Raw genomic sequence first — 23,417 nt, forward strand, 5'->3', positions numbered from 1 at the left:
ATCTGGGGATGCTCTGATCCACCCTTTGAAGTCCCAGAGGCTTACATTGTCCTTTAAGTGATGGATGTGTCTCTGGAGGCTACCAGTCAGTTCCAGGAGGTGGTGGCCGAAGGAGGCATGCCTTCGTGGCTGGCTTCTGACTGCCCTCTCTTTTGTCCACTGAGGTGGCTCAGTGGATGTGAGATTGCTATCCTGGTTTACCAGCGTTTAGGGTAGCGTGTGGCATGGGTTCCACACTGCATCTGCACTACCCGCTGCACTGAGGGCCTTCTTGGGCAAAGAGGGGGGGGGGATATACGATCTCTTTCATTCCTCCTAGGAGCTAACCCTCCACATACCCCCCCCTTCCCCATGGATTCCCATGCCTATGAAATTCCTCCTGGACCCCTTTCTCCTGTGATGCCTCCCCTCACAACCCTGCCTTGTTATTAGATGATGCTTTGGACCCTTTTAATACCCTGGTACCTTCTTCAAGGAACATTTCATTGCCCACTTCTGTTACCAAGGTTCTGCCTGACTCATTTGATATATCCAACCTTTGAGTATCTTTGACCATGCTTCCGGCTTCTCCCCCTACAGTGCAATGATTTTCAGATTTCCTACCCATCTCAGGGTAGACCACCTTTGTATTGTAGTAGGTTCGCCGGTCTTGTCCCAGCCCAGGTTTTTTCCAGATGGTGACCTGGCATCAGCCTCCCGGGTGGGGGGACTGGACCACCTCTAGTCTCTCACCTAAACAACCATAACCTTTAATGGATGACATTATCTCAGTTACCTTTTGCTTTTCCCAGAAACGACTTGCACAACACTTGCTTCCCTTACACTATATCTCAAGGTACACAATGGACTAAGTTCTTCACTCTACAGCCAACATCTCCCACTGACAATATTTCAGATCACAATATCAACAGGGCACTCCTATGGCATATTGGTCAAAATATTTCATGTTCTTAAGAGTGGTGTACACATCATAACTGTGCAGAATGCTGGACAAGCTCACACTCTCTCCTTTCCTACTTCCATTGAGAACAGTGGAACCTCTACTTACGAGTGCCCAAACATGCAAGTTTTTCAAGATATGAGCAGTCGCTTGGTAAATTTTTTGCTTGCAGATGCAAGCAAAATTTCAAGATGCGAGCGAGCCTCAAAAGAGGTTCCTTGATGCTGGTGAGGGGCTCTTCCTCTTGATCTAGGGAATTGGATCTCAGTTGCTTGTTAGACTATCTTATTGAAACTTGGGTAATGTATGATGGAAAGATGCTTCTTAATGTACACCAAAATTGAAAGAGATTGGGCCATAAATAACAGAGTTCACTTCTCAGCCATTAGCCACCTCTTAGCGGTGTACAGTGGACCCTCGACTAACGATATTAATTGGTACCTGAGAACGAATATCGTTAGTCAAGTTTTTTTAGTGTTAGCCGAGGCAAAATGTTAGCGTTAAAATGTATCGCTAGTCGGATTTAACATTATACTATGCCATTGTTGGTCGAGGGTCCACTGTATTTTCATATAGTTTTTATAGTTGTATTCTCACGTCTTTGGTCTTATTTGATATAATGAAAGAAATATTATAGAAATAGACATGATTTTGATTGGTTTCACAGCGAAAAGTACCTTGAAATTGAGCTCAAAGTAGCAGAAATATTTGATTCTTTGGTGATGCTGAAGAGTAAACAAATGACATCACCATCCAATACCTGTCCAACTAGCCATTCCAATATGCAGTCATGAATGGGTTGACATTATTTATACAATTATTACAATAATGCAGTAGTCTGAATAACAGTAAATCTTCTATTTTTTGTGTGAATAAAAATTCCAAATGGTAAGCAAGAGTATTATTATAAGAATACCTACATATTAATAAATAATAATAATAATGCATATAATAATTATATAATATACATAATATAAATTAGTATAAGAATACGTATGTACTAATAAATAATAATAATATGTATAATAGTAATAGTATAATATAATAATAATAATATAATGTGTATAATAATAATACATGTATAATAATAATGTACTATAAAAATAATTATAATAATAGGTAGCTTCAAAAGACTGTCACTAGATGGCAGTGAATACCACAACAATGCGAGAGCAGTTATGGCCACCTCCACCTGTCACATAATGACATATTTTATTCATTATATCAGGTTTCTATGTTATTTATATTGTTTATTATGTCATATTAGATGAATTTTCATAGATAAATAAGCTGTAGAGTTGATATTAGCAAAACATTGAAGGAGTATTTTGTCCTGTCTCCAGACAAACTCTCGTCGGCGCCACTATGTAGTCACATACATAATGACATATTTTATTCATTCAAGAGTATATATCAGGTTTCTGTGTTATTTATATTGTTTATTATATCACACTAGATGAATTTTGATAGATAAATAAGTCGTAGAGTAGATATTTGGAAAATATTTAAGTATTTTGTCGTACCTGGAATGGATTAATTCCATTTCAATTAATTTAAATGAGGAAAATTAACTCAACAAACGAGCAAATCAAGATGCGAGCAAGGCCATGGAATGGATTAAACTTGTAAGTAGAGGTTCCACTGTATTACTGTTACGATTCATACACACACTTACCTTAATTCTTGCGGTGGAACCATAGTTCTTCCACGTACCATTGTTCAGCATGATTTCTTGACATGTGATGCAGATATTATGGAGCAACTTGAGCTCCAAGACTTCCCAATTCTTAAAGTGGGCACTTAATGTACTACCTGTCCGTGGGAGGAGATGATTTCCCTGCAATATAGCTCAGTTAACCTTTGACTGCTGTGAACTTTTATCCTTTGTTTATATTGTGGGACACAGTTTACAAATACAGGAATTGATCCCTACATCACAACAGTGTAAAAATTGCTGACGCTTCAGCCACCCAGCAAAATATTGCAAGTCTGTGGCAGAATGCCCAGTCTGTGATGCTGCTGACTACAGAAGTACATCTTACAGTCAATGTCCCTCTTGCCTTAATTGTGTTGAGGCTCACTCGGCTTATTCTCGCTGTTGCCATGTTTTCTTAAAGGAATGAATCCACTGTCTCAAAGAGAAAGGTAGTTTCTCTTATGCCACAGCAGTCTCCCATTTTTGCCTCCAAGGGAGACTTCCACGGTTTTCTTATTCTAGAGTTCTTAGGCAGCCTCCAACCTCAGTGGTACCTATTTCCACAATCTCCATGTAGTAACAACTTCCAGTCACCTCTGTATCTAACTCTGTTGCAGCCTGGACTCCAAGGTCCCTACCTCATCGACTCCTACTGCCCTTGCATTTTCATCTTCTAACTAGCATGTATCTATGTCTACACAGCCTCCTATAACTACACCCATCACCATGCATCCCTGCTTCTCCAAAGTCTAAAACATCGCCAAAGTTCAAATCTCTAATCTTTACTCACCTTCCTTTGATATCATACTACCTGCAGGTTTCTTGTCACTTGAAATGCTTGAAGCCATCTCTAAATATATCAAGGAGACAAAATCATTGACGAACATCGATCCACCTCCCATCACCTCCTTCACACCTTACTAAACCTTTAACTATGTTACCCATTGAGCACCACATTACTCTTACTAGATGTTCTGTTGTCTCTAATACTGTTATACCTGTATGGCTCCCAGATTCTTGAATTTGTTATGGTCAGATTTCTCGGTCTCCTGTTTGAAAACCCCCCATTACCTCCCTGTAAGCAACTTGCTATAGCCATCTGAACCTCCTTAAAACTCTCCCTGTTTAAAACTCTCGCAGAGCATCAAATTCTCCTTCAACTTCATTCAGCCCTAATTTTATTGAAACTTGATTATGGCGACCAGATATATTCTGCATCCTCTCCCGCAACTCTTTCAAAACTTGATCCCATCCATCTTCAGGGATCACTTTTGTGTCTAGGTGCTTTTTGTTCCTCCCCTGTCAAGAGCCTATATGCAGAGGTGAATGCTCCATCTTTGAACAATTGGCATGATGCCCATTGCCTTCGATATTTTACATGCTCTCATGACCTTCACAATCCTTCTACACACAGGATGGTAACGAACATTAGTAGGGGTCCATTATTTGTTTGTTGCCCCTGTTTAATCCATCCATTTTCTCTTGATCTTTATTTGTTCTTAGCTTCTCTTCAATTGCCCCCTTTATATATTCATCTAGCATCTAACTTTTCTCTTTCCCCCTTGGAAGGTTCCGACAGTTCAAGTCTGTTCTTCCCCACTGCCATGCACAGAAGCTCAAATACCTACAGGTGATTCTCGCTCCTTCTTCTTAACCACTTCTGGTCTCATTCTCGTGTTGTTGCAGTTTACACTGATGGTTCTAAATCCTGTGGCAGTGTTGGGTTTGCAGCAGTGTTCCTTGACAGTGTTATTATTATTTTTATTATTATCACACTGGCCGATTCCCACCAAGGCAGGGTGGCCCGAAAAAAAAAACTTTCACCATCATTCACTCCATCACTGTCTTGCCAGAAGGGTGCTTTACACTACAGTTTTTAAACTGCAACATTTACACCCCTCCTTCAGAGTGCAGGCACTGTATTTCCCATCTCCAGGACTCAAGTCCGGCCTGCCGGTTTCCCTGAACCCCTTCATAAATGTTACTTTGCTCACACTCTAACAGCACGTCAAGTATTAAAAACCATTTGTCTCCATTCACTCCTATCAAACACGCTCACGCATGCCTGCTGGAAGTCCAAGCCCCCTCGCACACAAAACCTCCTTTACCCCCTCCCTCCAACCTTTCCTAGGCCGACCCCTACCCCGCCTTCCTTCCACTACAGACTGATACACTCTTGAAGTCATTCTGTTTCGCTCCATTCTCTCTACATGTCCGAACCATCTCAACAACCCTTCCTCAGCCCTCTGGACAACAGTTTTGGTAATCCCGCACCTCCTCCTAACTTCCAAACTATGAATTCTCTGCATTATATTCACACCACACATTGCCCTCAGACATGACATCTCCACTGCCTCCAGCCTTCTCCTCGCTGCAACATTCATCACCCATGCTTCACACCCATATAAGAGCATTGGTAAAACTATACTCTCATACATTCCCCTCTTTGCCTCCAAGGACAAAGTTCTTTGTCTCCACAGACTCCTAAGTGCACCACTCGCCCTTTTCCCCTCATCAATTCTATGATTCACTTCATCTTTCATAGACCCATCCACTGACACGTCCACTCCCAAATATCTGAATACATTCACCTCCTCCATACTCTCTCCCTCCAATCTGATATCCAATCTTTCATCACCTAATCTTTTTGTTATCCTCATAACCTTACTCTTTCCTGTATTCACCTTTAATTTTCTTCTTTTGCACACCTTACCAAATTCATCCACCAATCTCTGCAACTTCTCTTCAGAATCTCCCAAGAGCACAGTGTCATCAGCAAAGAGCAACTGTGACACCTCCCACTTTGTGTGTGATTCTTTATCTTTTAACTCCACGCCTCTTGCCAAGACTCTCGCATTCACTTCTCTTACAACCCCATCTATTGACAGTGTTGTGTGTGGTTATTTATTAGACTCGGCTAGCGTTTTCACAGTTCAGCTGCAAAAAAGCTAGCTGATTATATGTATTGCATCCACTCCTACTTCAGCATTTGTGGTAGTCTCAGACTCCTTTAGTGCTTTGAAAGCTATCCAAAAATTTAATTCAGCTCATTTCCTAGTTCAAATCAAATCAAATCAAGTTTATTCTCTATAAAGATTAAAATTTTTGCTGTGCAGCTTTTCTAGCAAAATCAAAGAAATCATTTTCTCCTGGGTCCTTAGGCATGTTGATGTTCATGGTAATGAGCAGGCAGACTTTGCTACATGGTCAGGGGTACGTGACTGTCACATTTCATATAGGGATATTCCATTCTCAGGCTTATTTTGATGTAACCTCTAACCACCTTTGCAGTTGCTGGCCTGAATTGATTCTTAACAAATTATGTTCTATCAAGCCATGTTTAGGATTCTGGTCTTATTTTTATTGATGTTGTGGTTGGGAGACTACACTCTCCAGGCCTCGCATCAGGGACACACAGAAGTAGACTGCGTCTTAAAACTGGCCCAGGCATCTGTCACTTATCAGCTCAGCTCATTAACTGCTGAGGGCCAGAGGCGTGTTTTCACTTCTCACCTCAGGCATGTTCCATTTTCATTTCAATCTTAGTGCAGTGGCTATGACTTCCATTTTTTGTGACTTTATTTTAGTTCTTTTACCCAGCCCAGTGGCCCACTGGGCATTGCCCAAATGCCCTTATGGCCAGTCCCTACCTCTGGGTGCACACGTCTCACTCATGGGTATCTCATGGACAGGTGCTTAGTTCCTCTCTGTGCAAATTGTCAGGTTCCATTTTCAGTTTGCCATATTCTATTGGACTGTTCTGTCTACCAGGAAGCACACAGAATTAACCTCCAACATCGTCACCTCTGTAACACCCTTACTTTATCTTCCCTTCTTGCTGATGGCCCCACCTTCCACTCAAACTCCCTCTTTGATTTTTGTAACAGCAACAGATTTATTACATATCCTTTGATTATACAGTGGACCCCCGGTATACGATATTAATCTGTTCCTGAGAGCTCATCGTATGCCAAAATTATCGGAAGGTGAATTAATTTTCCCCATAAGAAATAATGGAAATCAAATTAATCCGTGCAAGACACCCAAAAGTACTATGAAAAAAAAAGTTTTACCATATGAAATATTAAGTTTAATGCACACAAACTGAAGAAGACATGCACAGTTAGTAGTACTCTACTAACAATAGAATACATGACACTTACCTATAATGAAGATCTGGTGATGATTGATGGGATGGGAGGAGGGGAGAGTGTCAAAGTTGTTAATGTTTAGAAGGGGAATCCCCTTCCATTAGGACTTGAGGTAGCAAGTCCTTTTCCGGGGTTACTTCCCTTCTTCTTTTAATGCCACTAGGACCAGCTTGAGAGCCACTGGACCTCTGTCGCACAACAAATCTGTCCATAGAGCTCTGTACCTCCCATTCCTTTAAGATTTGTCTAAAATGGGCCACAACATTGTCATTGTAATAGTCACCAGCACGGCTTGCAATAGCTGTGTTAGGGTGATTTTCATCCATAAAGGTTTGCAGTTCAACCCACTTTGCACACATTTCCTTAATTTTTGAAGTAGGCACAATGGATTCCACAACTGGCATAGGCTTCTCAGGGTTAGCCCCAAACCCTTCAAAATCTTTCTTAATTTCCATACTAATTCTCACCCTTTTTACCACAGGGTTGGCACTAGAAGCTTTCTTGGGGCCCATGGTGACTTATTTTGCAGAAAGAAGCACCAAAAACACTATGATAATATGGAATGTACCGAATGTATGCTTAGATGCGAGCACACTGGCTGGCTTGTAAACACTGGCACTCACGTGGATGCATCCCGGACGAATCGCGTGTGGCGGATTTTTTAACGAGTGGCGAGGGAAAATTTTTGCATTAAAATGTACCGAATACCGGATTTAACATATACCGATGCCATCGAATGCTGGGGGCCCACTGTACTTCCTTTAGCACTCCTCATCTCCCTTACTAACTCTGCCTCTGCTATACTCTCTACCCTTGCTAGTTTCAGATCAAGCATATTATACAGTTAGCACACCTTACCCTGCAGTGCTGTATGACCCTTGTAAGTGCAGTGCTTAGTCTTGATTATAATAAACACAAGGTGTGAAGATCCTGAACACAAAGAATGAAGGTCTTGAACACAAGGTGTGAGGATCTTGAGCACAAGGAATAAAGATCTTGAACACAAGTTGTAAAAATCTTGAACACAAGGTGTGAAGATCTTGAACACATTGTGGAGGACTTGGACACAAGGTACAGAGGTTTTATACACAAGGTACAAAGGTCTTATGTACAAGGCACAGAGGTCTTATACACACAGTACAGAGGTCTTATACTCAAGGTACAGAGGTCTTGGAGACTGGCATTGATGGTATTTAAAGTGTGAAGTGTAGCAAGGAGGCTGCATTATCTTGCATCTGGACAGTCAGTATTATCATCTATATTAAAAGTTACATGATAATAACACATTATGCTAGCCTTAGGCTGTTGCTGACATTTAGTAAAAAAAAAAAAAAGAAATTATACATAATTTTATGAAAAAATTACAAAGTACAGTGGAACCTCAAAAATCGAACTTCTCCCAACACGACCAATTATGTAAGTGTATTTTTGTAAGTGCTTTTATAAGTATATTTTTGAGGGTCTGAAATGGACTAATCTAATTTACATTATTCCTGATGGGAATAAATTCATTCGGTAAAGGCACTTGAACAGCCTTCTGGACCGAAGAAAGTTCGATATTTGAGGTTCCACTGTAACTCACTTTTTGACTCCTGTTGCTTAAAATTATTTTGAAAATTGTGTAAACATGAATTTTCTAAATAAACTAGTTTATTGATTTATAAATGCTTCAAGAAATTAATTGATATTTTTTTCATATGCAGTACGTATTAAAAAATGTGGTGAATTCATGTTTTCAGGAATGCTGCAATCATTCTGTGAGGTGAGCTTAGGGTCACAGGCTCACCGCACTAGTATAGCAACATCTCCTCATCCTAAATGGGACTCCACCATGCAGTTCCTGGTCAAGTCACTCTCCGAGGATGTTCTCTGTATCACTGTCTATGAGAAGGGATATTTCAAGCCTAATGGTAAACTTTTATTTCTTACCTTCACTACAGTAAACCTCCTGTTTATCCAGACTGTTTGAATAGGATAACATATGTTTCTACATGTACTGTGTTATAATATCAAAATTACTTACAAAACTTTAAAATTTAATATATATAAATACAATTTTTAAGAAAAGAATGTTCTTCAGTTATTGGAAATACAGTGGTACCTTGAGTTTTGAACAGCTCCCAACTCGAACAATTACGTAAGTGTATTTTTGTAAGTGCTCTTGTATGTGTATTTTTGGGGGCCTGAAACAGACTAATCTAATTTACATTTTTCCTTATGGGAAGAAATTCATTCGGTATCGGCACTTGAACAGCCTTCTGGAACAAATTAAGTTCGTAACTCGAGATACCACTGTATAAGATAAATATACGTAAACTAATACTGTGGTATGGCAACACAGCAGTACAGTACTGGACGTAATGTAAGTTACATTTATCTAAGTGATTATTTTTTATAAATATTAAACGTAACATATGAAAGGAGGAACACTGCAGCAGACATACTAACCTACACATGACAGGTCCTTCCCAAACCTAAATCCACTAACAGAAATACAGGAGGGCCCTGCTTTACAGCACTTCGCTTTACAGCATTTCACTAATTCAGTGGTTTTCAATTATACCCATTTTTCATTTAATCAGACTTCCTTCAATAAATACAGTAGGGCCCCACTTATACGGCAGGTTAGGTTCCAGGCTACCACCGTAAAATGGAACACCCTTTTTTTCCACTTATAAATGCATATAAATGCTAGATAACACGTTTACACTAACATATATTAAGTTAGCAAAGTGGAATGAGTTGCAAAGTTTTGTTGAAAAGTATCACCCTGACCAAGCTGAAACAAGCCATATCTGCAACATGTTCAGTGACAAAACTTTGTCCCACTATAGGCAAATCATAAAGAAATGCCAGAAACAGACCTCTCTGGACAGATATTTTGTGCGACAGGGGTCCATTGACTCTCAAGTTGTTCCCAGTGGCATTAAAAGAAGAAGGGAAGTAACACAAGAAAAGGACTTGCTACCTGAAGTCCTAATGGAAGGAGATTCTCCTTCCAAACAATAGTGTACACCTTCCTCCTATCCTCTCCTCCCGTCTTCCATCCACCCAGAAGTCTTCAGTAAAGGTAAATGTAATGTTATTATTATTTTTTATATTCATGTACTTGATTTCTGATTGTTTTCAGTATGTAAATCTTTATTTAATTTGAAAAAAAAAAAATTATTTTAATATTTTTGGGTGTTTGGAACAGATTAATTTTATTTACATTATTTCTTATGGGGAAAATGGTTTCGAGTTTCTTGAATTTTGACTTTCGGCAGGCTCTCTGGAATAGATTAATCACAAAACTTGGGGGTCCACTGTAAATAATATCAAATTCTTTATCGTGATCAACAGCCTCTAAAGCTTTACTTAAGAAAGTTAATAAATTAGTTAGACAAGAACGGCCTCTTGTGAATCCATGCTGAGTATCATTAACCCTTTCAGGGTCCAAGGCCAAAATCTGAAGTCACGCACCAGTGTCCAAGAATTTAAAAAAAAAAAAAATTTTATTTTTTCTTATGAAATCATAGAGAATCTTTTTGTGAAGGTAATAAAACAAAAAGTACGAAATTTGGTGGAAAATTGACGAAATTATGCTCTCGCGAATTTTGATGTGTCAGCGATATTTACGAATTGGCGATTTTGCCGACTTTGACTCCCATTTTAGGCCAATTACATTATTCCAATCAACCAAATTCTTAGCTATTTCACTAGTATTACTTCTATTCTATCGATTGAGCACAAGAAATCGCCAAGTCAACTGTTTCAACTACAAAATAAAGTGATCGGAAATTGTTAATTTGGCCAATTTAACACAAAGTTCAAAATATTCCAATTTCAAAATAGGCTCCAGAATAAACAATGTAGGTATTCCTGGAACTAAACTAACATTTCCTCTGTTCATTAATTACATTTTGAGGCTTTACAAATAAATTCCATTTTGATTTTTTATTCACATAATGAATTTTTATTCACACCAAAAAATAGAAGATTTACTGTTATGCAATACTGTAATAATTGTATAAATATCATCACCATATTTGTGAATATATATTAGACCCACCAGCTGACGTGTATTAGATGTGTGAGGTCGTTTGTTTACTCTTGAATATCGGCAAAAATTTAACATTTCCGCTATTTTGAGCTCAGTTTCAAGCCATTTCCAGTGCTAAAACCAATCAAAATCATCTCTATTTCTGTAATATGTCTTCCATTCTATCAAATGAGACCAAGAAATTGCAAATACAACTATAAAAAACATACGAAAAAACACTGCAAAGTCGCTGTTTTAATCGAAAAATCATGATTTCAGTTTTTTCTCTCATTATACACAGTGTGCTGCAGGATCTGTTTTATGTGGTGCACACATACCACATAGATGTATTCTCTCATATCTAGGCCCAAATGTACCACTCACAGTTTATCAGAGTGAGCTGAGCTCATGGCGTAGATCTACGGTTTGGACACTCACCGTAAAGCCGTAGATCTACGGGACGGACCCTGAAAGGGTTAATCAAGCTATGCTTATCGAGATGGGTTCTTATAATCTCAGCTACGATTGACTCTAGTAATTTGCCTACAATTGAGGTCAGGCTTATTGGGCAGTAATTTGACGGTAACGACTTGTCCCCTGCTTTAAAAATAGGAATTACATTGGCCATCTTCCACATATCAGACACTACACCTGTGTGAAGAGATAAATTAAAAATATTAGTTAATAGTTCACAGAGTTTCATTTTGCATTCCTTAAGAACCCTTGAAAAAAGCTCATCAGGACCCGGCAACTTATTTTGCTTCAGTCGGTCTATTTGTTTCATAATTATTTCACTAGTGACTGTGATGTTACATAATTTATCTTCTTCAGGCCCACTATAAAAGCTAATTACTGGAATATTGTTAGTGTCTTCCTGTGTAAAAACCGAGAGAAAATAATTATTTAAAATCGAGCACATTTCGTTCTCTTTGTTAGTAAGATGCCAAAAGTTAATTTTAGGGGACCTATCTTATCTCTAACTTTCGTTCTATAGACCTGGAAAAAACTTTTTGGGTTAGTTTTCGAATCCCTAGCAACTTTAATTTCATAGTCTCTTTTAGCTTTTCTTGTCCCCTTTTTAACCCTTTCAGGGTCCACAGGCCCTCTCAGAGACTTGTTCTCAGGGTCCCCCAAATTTCAAACAAAGAAAAAAATTATTTTTTCTTGTGAAAAGACAGAGAATCTTTTCCCGATCATAATGACACCAAAAGTATGAGATTTGATGGAAAACTTAGGGAAATGTGCCCTTGCGAAGTTAGCGGTCTCGGCGATGTTTACGCATCTGCAATTTTGCCCACTTTGAGCCCTATTTTTGGCCAATTCCACTGTACTAGTCGACAAAAATCATAACTATTTCGCTAGAACTCCATTTTTTCTATCGAATGAGTACAAGAAACCACCCATTTACCAATTACAACTATCCAATACAGTGATCAGAATTTTGCAATTTTGCCAATTTCACACAAATTTCAAAAGATGCCAATTTCCAAATAGGGTCCAGAATAAACAAGAAAGACATTCCTGGCACTAAAATAACATTTCCTCTGTTCATTAGTCATGACCCCACGCCCCTTTTACATTCTTTTGCTTTCCACTTTGAAATTTTATTCTCACAAAAAATAGAAGATTTACTGTTATGTAGACTACTGCATTGGTGTAGAAATGGTATAAATAATATCGGTGCACTTGTAAAAGAATATTAGACTCACCAGTTGATGTGTATTGGATGCTTAGCATGATTTGTTTACTTTTGAACTTTGGTAAAAATCGAACATTTCTGCTACTTTGAGCTCAATTTCAAGGTACTTTTCATTGGAAAACCAGTCAAACTCATCTCAATTTCTGTAATATGTCTTCCATTCTATAAAATGAGGCCAGGAAAACTAGAATACAACAATAAATACCATACGAAAATACAGTGCAAACTCACTGTTTTATTCCAAAAACACAGTCAAAGTTTTTTTTCTCATTATGCACTGTGTGCTGCAGGATTTTTTTTTATACTGCGCACACTGACCATATAGACCCATTCTTTCATATGTAGGCCTACCAGCTTTCTCTCACTAGATTTGAGGGCGCTAGAATTTAGGCGTACTAGCACGTCAAAAACCCTGGTGCATGAGCCATACTAGTATGTCCGAAACCCTGAAAGGGTTAATACATAGCTGAATGCTTTGTAACGAATTTATATCCATTCTGTAATATGGAGACCTGAACTGAGCTGCATAATCTAGGTGAGGCCTCACTAATGATGTATAAAGCTGCAGTATAACCTCTGGACTTCTATTACTTACACTTCTTGATATAAATCCCAATAATCTATTTGCCTTATTACATACGCTTAGGCATTGCTGTCTTGGTTTAAGGTTGCTGCTTACCATAACCCCTAAGTCCTTTTTCGCAATCTGTATGGCTAAGTTCTACATTATTTAACTTATAATTGCTAGGGTTATGGACACTCCCGAGCTTCAGAACCTTGCATTTATCTACACTGAACTGCATCTGCCACTTTTCTGACCAAGAATAGAGTTTGTCTAAATCCTCCTGGAGTTCCCTGACATCTACCTTTGAATCAATTATCCTACCTATCTTTGTGTCATCAGCAAATTTGCTCATATCACTAGTAATACCCTCATCAAGGTCATTGATATATATTATAACAGTGGGCCTAAGGTTGATCCCTGTGGTATGCCACTTACTAGAGATCCCCACTCAGATTTAACCCCATTTAAGCATACTCTTTGCTTTCTATTAGTGAGCCATGACTCGATCCATGACAGCACCTTTCCCCCAATGCCATGAGCTGCCACTTTCTTTAACAGTCTCTGGTGCGGTACTTTATCAAAAGCCTTACTAAAATCTAAATAAACAATATCGAATTCTTGATTATGATCAACGGCCTCAAAAGTTTTACTGAAGAAGGTTAATAAATTAGTTAGGCAGGAACGGCCCCTCATGAATCCATGCTGAGTATCATTAATCAGGCTATGCTTATCCAGATGGCTTCTTATAATATCAGCTATAATTGACTCTAGTAATTTGCCTACAATTGAGGTCTGGCTTATCGGGCGGTAATTTGACGGTAACGACATGTCCCCTGCTTTAACCCCTAAATGGTTCAAATGTATATATGCGTTCACGTGCGTAGTGCCCCAAACGTGTATATACATTTTTCTTTGTCATTCATTCATCATTGCCACGATAAGCCTGAGTCGCCTAGACATGAGAGAATGGGTGTGTGCACTCACTGTGTGCCATATTAAAATAATTGGGGATACCTGGGTACCATATGCTCTTTTTTCCTATTAAAAAAAACTATTTTTTTTTTCTCAAAAAATTTGGGGCGCTATGTGAGTGGACGTATATATAAGTTTGGACCATTTAGAGGTTAAAAATAGGAATTACATTAGCCATCTTCCACATATCAGACAGTACACCTGTTTGAAGAGAAATATTAAAAATATTAGTCAATGGTTCACAAAGTTCCATTTTACACTCTTTAAGAACCCTTGAAAAAAGTTCATCAGGGCCCAGGGATTTATTTAGCTTCAGTCAGTCTATCTGTTTGATAACCATTTCGCTAGTGCCTATGATATTGCATAATTTATCGTCTTCAACCCCACTATAAAAATTTATTACCGGGATATTGTTAGTGTTCTCCTCAGTGAAAACTGAGAGAAAATAATTATTAAGAATAGAGCACATTTCATTCTCCTTGTCAGTAAGATGACCAGAGTAATTTTTAAGGGGACCTATCTTATCTCAAACTTTTGTTCTATAAACCTGGAAAAAACTTTTTGGGTTAATTTTCGAATCCCTAGCAACTTTAATTTCATAGTCCCATTTAGCTTTTCCTATCCTCTTTTTAATGTCCCTCTTAAGGTCAATATACTGATTCATAAGATGACCCTCACCTCTTTTGATACACCTATAAATTCTTATTTTTCTGTCCTAAAAGATATTTGAGTCTATTATTCATCCATTATGGCTCATTTCTATTCAGTCTAATTTCTTTATATGGGATAAAAGTTCTTTGGGCAGCATGTATAGTGTTTAGAAAACTCTCATATTGATAGCTCTCTTTGTTACCCCAGTCAACAGATGATAAGTGTTCGCTAAGCCCATTGTAATCTGCTAAGCGAAAATCTGGGACTGTTACTGAGTTATCCCTAATATCATACTTTCATTCAATGCTAGAGGTAATTGATTTGTGGTCACTTGTGCCAAGTTCCTCTGAAATTTCTAAATTATTAACAAGCAATTCCTTGTTTGCCAGAACCAAGTCAAACAGGTTATTACCCCTTGTAGGTTCTATCACAAACTGCTTCAAAAAACAATCCTGAACTACTTCTAAAAAGTCGTTAGATTCTAAATTCCCAGTTAGAAAATTCCAATCAATATTACTAAAGTTAAAGTCCCCTAGAATTACAATGTTATTGTGCCTTGTGGCCTTAACAATTTCCTCCCAGAGGTGTCTTCCTCGGTCTCTGTCCAAGTAAATAAATTTTTCATGCCCCTCTGAAAATTCTACCTAAACAGACTCAGTATGTGTTTCGGGCTTTGTACCAGTTTTTATGCAACAATTTAAACGATCCCAGACATAGAGTGCCACCCTACCCCCCTTTCTGATATTTCTGTCTACTTGGAACAATTTAAAACCCTGAATGTGACATTCAGCAGGCATGTCCCTATTTTTCATATTAAACCATGTCTCAGTTATGGCAAAAACATCAATGTTACCTGCACCTTCAATTAATCTCAATTCATCCATCTTATTTTTCACACTTCGACTATTAATACAGTGGACCCCAGGTTTACGATATTGTTTCATTCCAGAAGTATGTTCAGGTGCCAGTACTGACCGAATTTGTTTCCATAAGGAATATTGTGAATTAGATTAGTCCATTTCAGACCCCCAAACATACACATACAAATGCACTTACGTAAATACACTTACATAATTGGTCGCATTGGGAGCTGATCATAAACCAGGGGTCCACTGTATAATACATTTTCAGAAACTCGCCCTTCTCTTTTCTCTTCCTGCTGATTTCTGTTCCTCCACTATGCCTGTTACTCTCCTGATCACCTAATGCCATTGGCTTTCATATATTCACCAATAACTCTACCTCATTCTGCCTATAACTGGTTTCCTTATAACTCACACTATCGCTACACTCAGATTTCATTAATTTTCCACAGAAACCCATACCACTATCTATTTCTAGTTTAAAGACCTAAGAGCTCCCTCCACTGCATTGGCCAGTGCCCCCACCCTAAACCTAGATAAGTGAATCCCATTCCTGGCATACATGTCATTTCTGCCATAGAAGAGGTCCCAGTTGTCTATGAATGTTACTGCATTTTCCTTACAGTGTTTGTCCAGCCAGCAATTGACACCGATTGCCCTGGACAATCATTCATTTCCAACTCCTTTCCTGGGCAAAATACCACATATGACAGGGTTCCCACCCTTCTTCCTAATTATCTCTATTGCTGTCCTATACCTGCTAAACAGGTCTTCACTCCTACGTCTGCCAACATCGTTGCCTCCTGCACTGAGGCAGATAATAGGATTGCTCCCATTACCTTTCATGATGTTGTCCAGATGGCTAACAATATCCCCCATCCCAGCCCCAGGAAAACATACCCTGTGCCTCCTCTTCCTGTCCCTAAGACAAAAGGCCCTATCCATAAACTTAACCTGACTGTCTCCAACTAAAACAATGTTCTTACCTTCACTTGTGGAATTCGTCCAATATCTTTTTAAAGCTGCCCAATGTCCTAGCCTCAATCATCCTACTGGGAAGATTGTTCCACGCATCCACAACTCTGTTACAAAACTAGTACTTACCGATGTCGTTTCTAAATCTAAATTTATCCAACTTAAATCCATTATTTCTGGTTCTTACCTGGTTTGACACCCTCAGTACTTTATTAATGTCTCCTTTGTTTATGCCCATCATCTACTTATACACTTCAGTGATATCTCCCCTCATTCTTTGTCTCTCCAGAGAGTGGAGATTCAAGGCTTTAAGTCTATCTTCGTACGGGAGATTCCTTACACAGTAAATCATTTTAGTCATTCTTCTCTGTATGTTCTCCAATGAGTCTATATCCATTCTTTAGTAAGGAGACCAAAACTGAACAGCATAATCTAAAAGAGGCTTTACTAGTGAAGTATAGAGCTGTAAAATAACTTTTGGACTTCTGTTACTTAGGCACTGCTGTCTTGGCTTTAGATTTCTGCTTACCATGACTCCCAAGTCTTTTTCACATTCTGTATGATGAAGCTCTACTTCACCTAGTTTATAGCTTCAAGGGTTAATATTAAAATGGTATAAAATACCGACAGGTTGTTAGGTAAGACACATATGCAACAGTTAGGTATCTTTATTTTGAAACATTTTGCCTACACAGTAGGCTTCTTCAGTCGAGTACAGAAAAGTTGATAGAAGCAGAAGAGACGTGAAGACGATGTAATCAGTCCATCACCCTTGAAGTTTTGAGGTGGTCAGTCCCTCAGTCTGGAGAAGAGTATTGTTCCATAGTCTGAAACAATATGGAGTTGAAGTGATGGTATATAAGGCTCCATCCTGTCACTTGAACTCCATATTGTTTCAGACTATGGAACAATACTCTTCTCCAGACTGAGGGACAGACCACCTCAAAACCTCAAGGGTGATGGACTGATTACATTGTCTTCATGTCTCTTCTGCTTGTATCAACTTTTCTGTACTCGACTGAAGAAGCCTACTGTGTAGGTAAAACTTTTCAAAATAAATATACCTAACTGTTGCATATGTGTCTTACCTAACAGCTTCGAGGGTTATTTTCATTACCAAGGACTAGTACCTTACACTTATCCGCATTGAGCTTCATCTGCCATTTTTCAGACCAAGACATTAATTTGTCCAAATCCTCCTGGAGTTCATTGCTATCCTCCTCAGAATGAATCATATGGCCTATCTTTGTATCATCAGCAAATTTGCCCATGTCACTTATAATCCCTTCATCAAGGTCATTAATATAAATTATGAACAAGTGAGGGCCTAAAACTGATCCTTGTGGAACACTTTAATAATTCAATTTGCTCACATGCAAGTCCCACTCAAATCCAACCCCCTCTCACTCATGCATTTATCCAACCTAAATTTGAAACTACCCAAGGTTTTAGCTTTGATAGGACCTTGGGTAGCTTTAAAAAGAGATTGGACAAATATATGAGTGAGAGGGGCTGGGTATGATTGGTGTCATGGGTACATAATAACATAAGAAAGGAGGAACGCTATATTAGGCCTGTTGGTCCATACAAGGCAGGTCGTTCACAAGTCCAACCCACTAACAGAATAAACGTACCCAAGCAATAAGCGTTGACAATTTAATTTGATAAATTAGACACATGTGCAACTCTTGGGTATCTTTATTGAGGAAACGTTTCACCACACAGTGGCTTCATCAGTCCATACAAAGGAGAATGGTGTCGGTTCTCTGAACCATTCATCTACGATCCTGTCTGACACTGCAAATTCTTGGGATCTTAATACTTGGAAATTCTTCGCTTGCCTAACCCTTGGGCACGACCTACTTCCACATTGGTCAAATGTGATACCACCTACGACTGCTGCACCTCTCCTGCCTACGGTATATAAGCTACTTCTCCGCAGATATGCTGTATTCTTTTCAAGACTGATGGACTGACCACATCAACTCAAGGCTAAGGGACTGATTTCCTCAAACTCCTCCTGTTCTTCACCATTCTCCTTTGTATGGACTGATAAAGCCACTGTGTGGTGAAACATTTCCTCGATAAAGATACCCAAGAGTTGCACATGTGTCTAATTTATCAACGTGTCGGTTCTCTGAACCATTCATCGACAATTCTGTTTACTTATCTTGAGTGTGTGCTAATGGAGTTACAGGAAGTTGACATTGAAGAAATTGACAATGAAGCGCCTGTTGTGCATTCCTTGAGTGATGGTGAATTAAGATGAATTGTGATAGATAAATAAACCATAGAGTTGATATTAGCATCATATTAAAGTATTTTATCCTGTCTCCTGAGAGCAGGAATTCTGCTGGAACAGATTAATGCCATTTCAATTAATTTAAATGAGGAAAATTGACTCAGCATACGATCAAATTGGGATACGAACAAGGTCATGGAACAGATTAAATTCGTAAGCAGAGGTTCCACTGTATATCCATTGTTCGTAGTGACTGTGGGGTGACTCCTGTGTCTGTGCTACCTCTCCATAGAATATTTATGGCACATGAAATGGGTTTCTTGCAGTTCTTGATGAACAAAGTTCCATGAGTTTGGGCTTGGGGCAGAGTGCATTGGCATGTCATTTATTGCTTTTTTAATGTCCTGTGGTGTTAGGATCACATCAGAAATTCTTGAATTAGCCAAATTTTGAGTGTTGGTCATAAAGAATTTATTTCATTGTATTCCTTTATCTTGAATATGCTTATTTTTTTTCCTCCCCTCCCCCTCTTTTCAGCCATTAATGTCATGTCTGAGAGGTTCATCAAGATTGCTAGGCTGGGAGAGTAAAATATATTGTTGTACATACTCTAACACTTTCACAAATTCTTAATAAGTTATAATAGTATTAGCCTTTATCAGCATTGCTAGTTTCTAGCCTCAGTGTGATCAATCCTGAAGACAAACTTACTGCTCAAGTGCATCATTTCAGTACTCATGTTCAAATTGCTAACACATACAGTATAACTTATGTAATGTTTTACATAAGCAGTAAATAAATTATGCAAATTATATTAATACTAGTGGTTGATGCCACTTGTATTAACATAGTCATGTGCTTGCCTCACACTAGGTCACCCAGCTAACAACAGCTATAGAAGGTGATCTTCATGTAACATTGCTCACATTATATTTGCTTCAGGGAAAAAATATACAGCATCCCTTTTATTTTGTTACCTAAATAATGCATTTCTAACTGCAGTACAATATTTTTTTTGAAAGGAATAAGTCCTTATTTTATTATTTAAAATTTATAAATAAAAAACTAGCATTTTAATCTAGTGGTATCCAGATAAATAAATGATCATGACTAGACTGAATTACATTCCTTGTGCCTGGATTTATGGTCCAACTGAATCCAAACAAGACGTTGTTCAGTGTATAATAGACAAAACTGAAAACTGTAACTTTTTTTTTTTTTTTAGAGATATTGTTGAAGACTTTAATCTTTTCAGAATTCCTTGGACGAACAGAGATAAAGATCCATCAAATTTATGAGGAGTCTAGAAGTGAGCCAGGAGCACAACCACAACTTCACAAGCTCAGACTTCACGAAGTCAAGTCTGGGGAAGTCATCTTAAAAATATCTCTTCAGCTTTTTGATCGGTGTTAGTAATAACACTTTTATTCATATACAGTATTTCACCCAAAGAATTGCTGCAGTTACCTGTGGAGACTGAGATATACATATACAGGTGTTCCTTGCTCTATGCTGGCTTATTTTATGAGAATTCTTGAGGATAATTTGCTGTTAAATAAAATATAAAAAAAATCACTGATATGTGGTGTAACATTATTATCAATTCTGTATGTGAGATACACATTCATCATGTGTGGCAGGTGAGGTTTGCAAAATGCATTGACAATTCTTATTGTACTGAATTAAGTGTTATTGACCTTACTGAGCTCAGCACAGCTGCCATGCTCCTGGAATACATCTGCTTCATAAAGTCAGGGATATCTGTGTATATATGAACTTTATTTTCTTGTGAGAGATTATGTAAGTTATGGAGCATTGTGTATTACTTCACTCATAATTATTTATTAAACATCAGTTATAGCACCTATTACATTATTCCATAAAGTTAATAAATTCAATTTAATGTGGTTGAAGAACAGTTTTGTAACTATCACAAGTTACAATGGTTGAAGAACAGTTTTATAACTATTACAAGTTACCATGGTTGAAGAACAGTTTTATAACTATTACAAGTTACTATGGTTGAAGAACAGTTTTATAACTATCACAAGTTACCATGGTTGAAGAACAGTTTTATAACTATTACAAGTTACCATGGTTGAAGAACAGTTTTATAACTATTACAAGTTACCATGGTTGAAGAACAGTTTTATAACTATTACAAGTTACCATGGTTGAAGAACAGTTTTATAACTATTACAAGTTACTATGGTTGAAGAACAGTTTTATAACTATTACAAGTTACCATGTTTGAAAAACAGTTTTATAACTATTACAAGTTACCATGGTTGAAGAACAGTTTTATAACTATTACAAGTTACCATGGTTGAAGAACAGTTTTATAACTATCACAAGTTACCATGGTTGAAGAACAGTTTTATAACTATTACAAGTTACTATGGTTGAAGAACAGTTTTATAACTATTACAAGTTACCATGGTTGAAGAACAGTTTTATAACTATTACAAGTTACTATGGTTGAAGAACAGTTTTATAACTATTACAAGTTACCGTGTTTGAAAAACAGTTTTATAACTATTACAAGTTACCATGGTTGAAGAACAGTTTTATAACTATCACAAGTTACCATGGTTGAAGAACAGTTTTATAACTATTACAAGTTACCATGGTTGAAGAACAGTTTTATAACTATCACAAGTTACCATGGTTGAAGAACAGTTTTATAACTATTACAAGTTACCATGGTTGAAGAACAGTTTTATAACTATTACAAGTTACCATGGTTGAAGAACAGTTTTATAACTATCACAAGTTACCATGGTTGAAGAACAGTTTTATAACTATCACAAGTTACCATGGTTGAAGAACAGTTTTATGACTATTACAAGTTACCATGATTGAAGAACAGTTTGATATATTGTTATAGCCACTGCATATAACATATCTAGTACTGTATTGTATTACTTGTTCTAATTTTACATGTATTCAGATAAGTAATAAATATTTTAAGTACTATAGTAAGTTTATTATTTACTTTCATTATTAGCCAGTCTCTCCCCCACAGGTAGAATGTCCAAACATCACAGTTAAAAAATGACCATCTGAATTGCTCATCCTTCAGGATCCATCTACCTCAAGGCTGTGGTATTTTGCTGCTGTTATCTACATTGTTACTTTATCAACCTCATCCTTCTCTTCTGTTGGAGTAAATTGGAAACAGTTCAGATGATTGATTCTTAGCATTATCTTTTTGTTTGTATTCAGTATTGGCTGTACATATGTTAAAAGAGACAGAAGAAAGCTGTCTTGAGTACGTGAACATGAACTCATATAAGGTAGAAGATCTTGAAGATGTTGCAGGAGTCTGGGACTGCTAATAGGAGCAAGAAGACAAGAATTGAGGAGTACTGCAGCAAGCCTACTGGCCCATGCTAAGCAGGTCCTTTTTCAAGGTCTTCCATGCCTCACCTTCACCAATATGTGTATAAGACACCATTCTCATGCTTCAGCTTCATATTGTTCTAGACTATGGAGCTAACCTCTTCTCCATCTTAAGGCTGATGAACTGACCACCTCAAAAACTATTTTTCCAAGGCTGATAGACTGATTACATCTTTACCTTACCACTATTTCTCTTGCCTTATTCTCTGCTATATTTATTTGATTAAAGAAGCCTACCACATAGGTGAAACGTTTCAATAAAGATACACAACTGTTGCACGTGTCTTACTCGCACCTGGAGTATACCTGGAGAGGGTTTTGGAGGTCAATGCGCCCACTGCTCAGTCTATGACCAGGCCTCATGGTGGATCAAGATCTGATCAACCAGGCTGTTACTGCTGGCAATGTGTAAACTGATGTATGAGCCACAGCCCGGCTGGTCAGGTACTGACTTTAGGTGCCTGTCCAGTGCCTTCTTGAAAACAGCCAGGGGTCTTTGAATTGAACAGTCTTGAGCCCATGACACTGTGTTCTCACTTAGAATACTCTTGGCACCCCTGCTTTTTACTGGGGGGATGTTGCATCTCCTGCCAAGTCTTTTGCTTTTGTAAGGAGTGATTTTCATGGGCAGATTTTGGACAAGCCCTTCTAGGATTTTCCAAGTGTATATTATCATTTATTTTCTCAAATGCATTCCAGGGAATTCAAATCAAGGGACTTTAACCATTTCCAGTAATTTAGGTGCTTTATCATACTTACATGTGCCATGAAGTTCTCTCTCTATTCTTCAGGTCTGCAATATCGCCCACCTTGAAAGGGGCCATTAATGTGCAACAATATTCCAGCCTAGAGAGAACAAGTGATTTGAAGAGAATCATCATGGGCTTGGCACCCCTAGTTTTGAGAGTCCACATTATCCATCCTATCATTTTCCTAGCAGATGTGGTAGATACATTGGTGTGATCTTAGAAAGTGAGATCCTCTGACATTATTGCTCCCAGGTCCTTCACATTAGTTTTTCACTCTGTTGTGTGGTTGGAATTTGTTTTATACTCTGATACAGTTTTAATTTCCTTGAGTTTTCCATAGCAGTGTAATTAAAATTTGTCTTCATTGAACTTCATATTGTTTTCTGTGGTCCATGTAAAGACTTACACAAATAACCCGCACATAAAAGACAGAAGCTTACGACGACGTTTCGGTCCGACTTGGACCATTGACAAAGTCACACTGTGACTTT

General features: G+C 38.0%; 1 protein-coding gene across 3 annotated transcripts in view; it reads left to right on the plus strand.

The window, feature by feature from the left end:
• The window catches only part of LOC128698463 (intersectin-1), an 89,438-nt gene extending 66,994 nt beyond the window's left edge, over positions 1-22,444 (plus strand). Inside the window, exons 3-5 of one of the 3 annotated variants that reach the window (XM_070091698.1) lie at positions 8,527-8,697; positions 20,031-20,183; positions 21,801-22,444. In XM_070091698.1, coding sequence (XP_069947799.1) covers positions 8,527-8,697; positions 20,031-20,183; positions 21,801-21,826 — 350 coding nt within the window. In that variant the 3' untranslated portion in view covers positions 21,827-22,444. The remainder of the gene's footprint in view (positions 1-8,526; positions 8,698-20,030; positions 20,184-21,800) is intronic. The other 2 variants (XM_070091696.1, XM_070091697.1) reach the window with 2 other exon arrangements.
• The last annotated feature ends 973 nt before the right edge of the window (positions 22,445-23,417 follow it).

The sequence above is a fragment of the Cherax quadricarinatus genome, chromosome 36 (genome assembly GCF_038502225.1).
Source record: "Cherax quadricarinatus isolate ZL_2023a chromosome 36, ASM3850222v1, whole genome shotgun sequence".
NCBI classification, from domain to species: Eukaryota; Metazoa; Arthropoda; class Malacostraca; order Decapoda; family Parastacidae; genus Cherax; species Cherax quadricarinatus.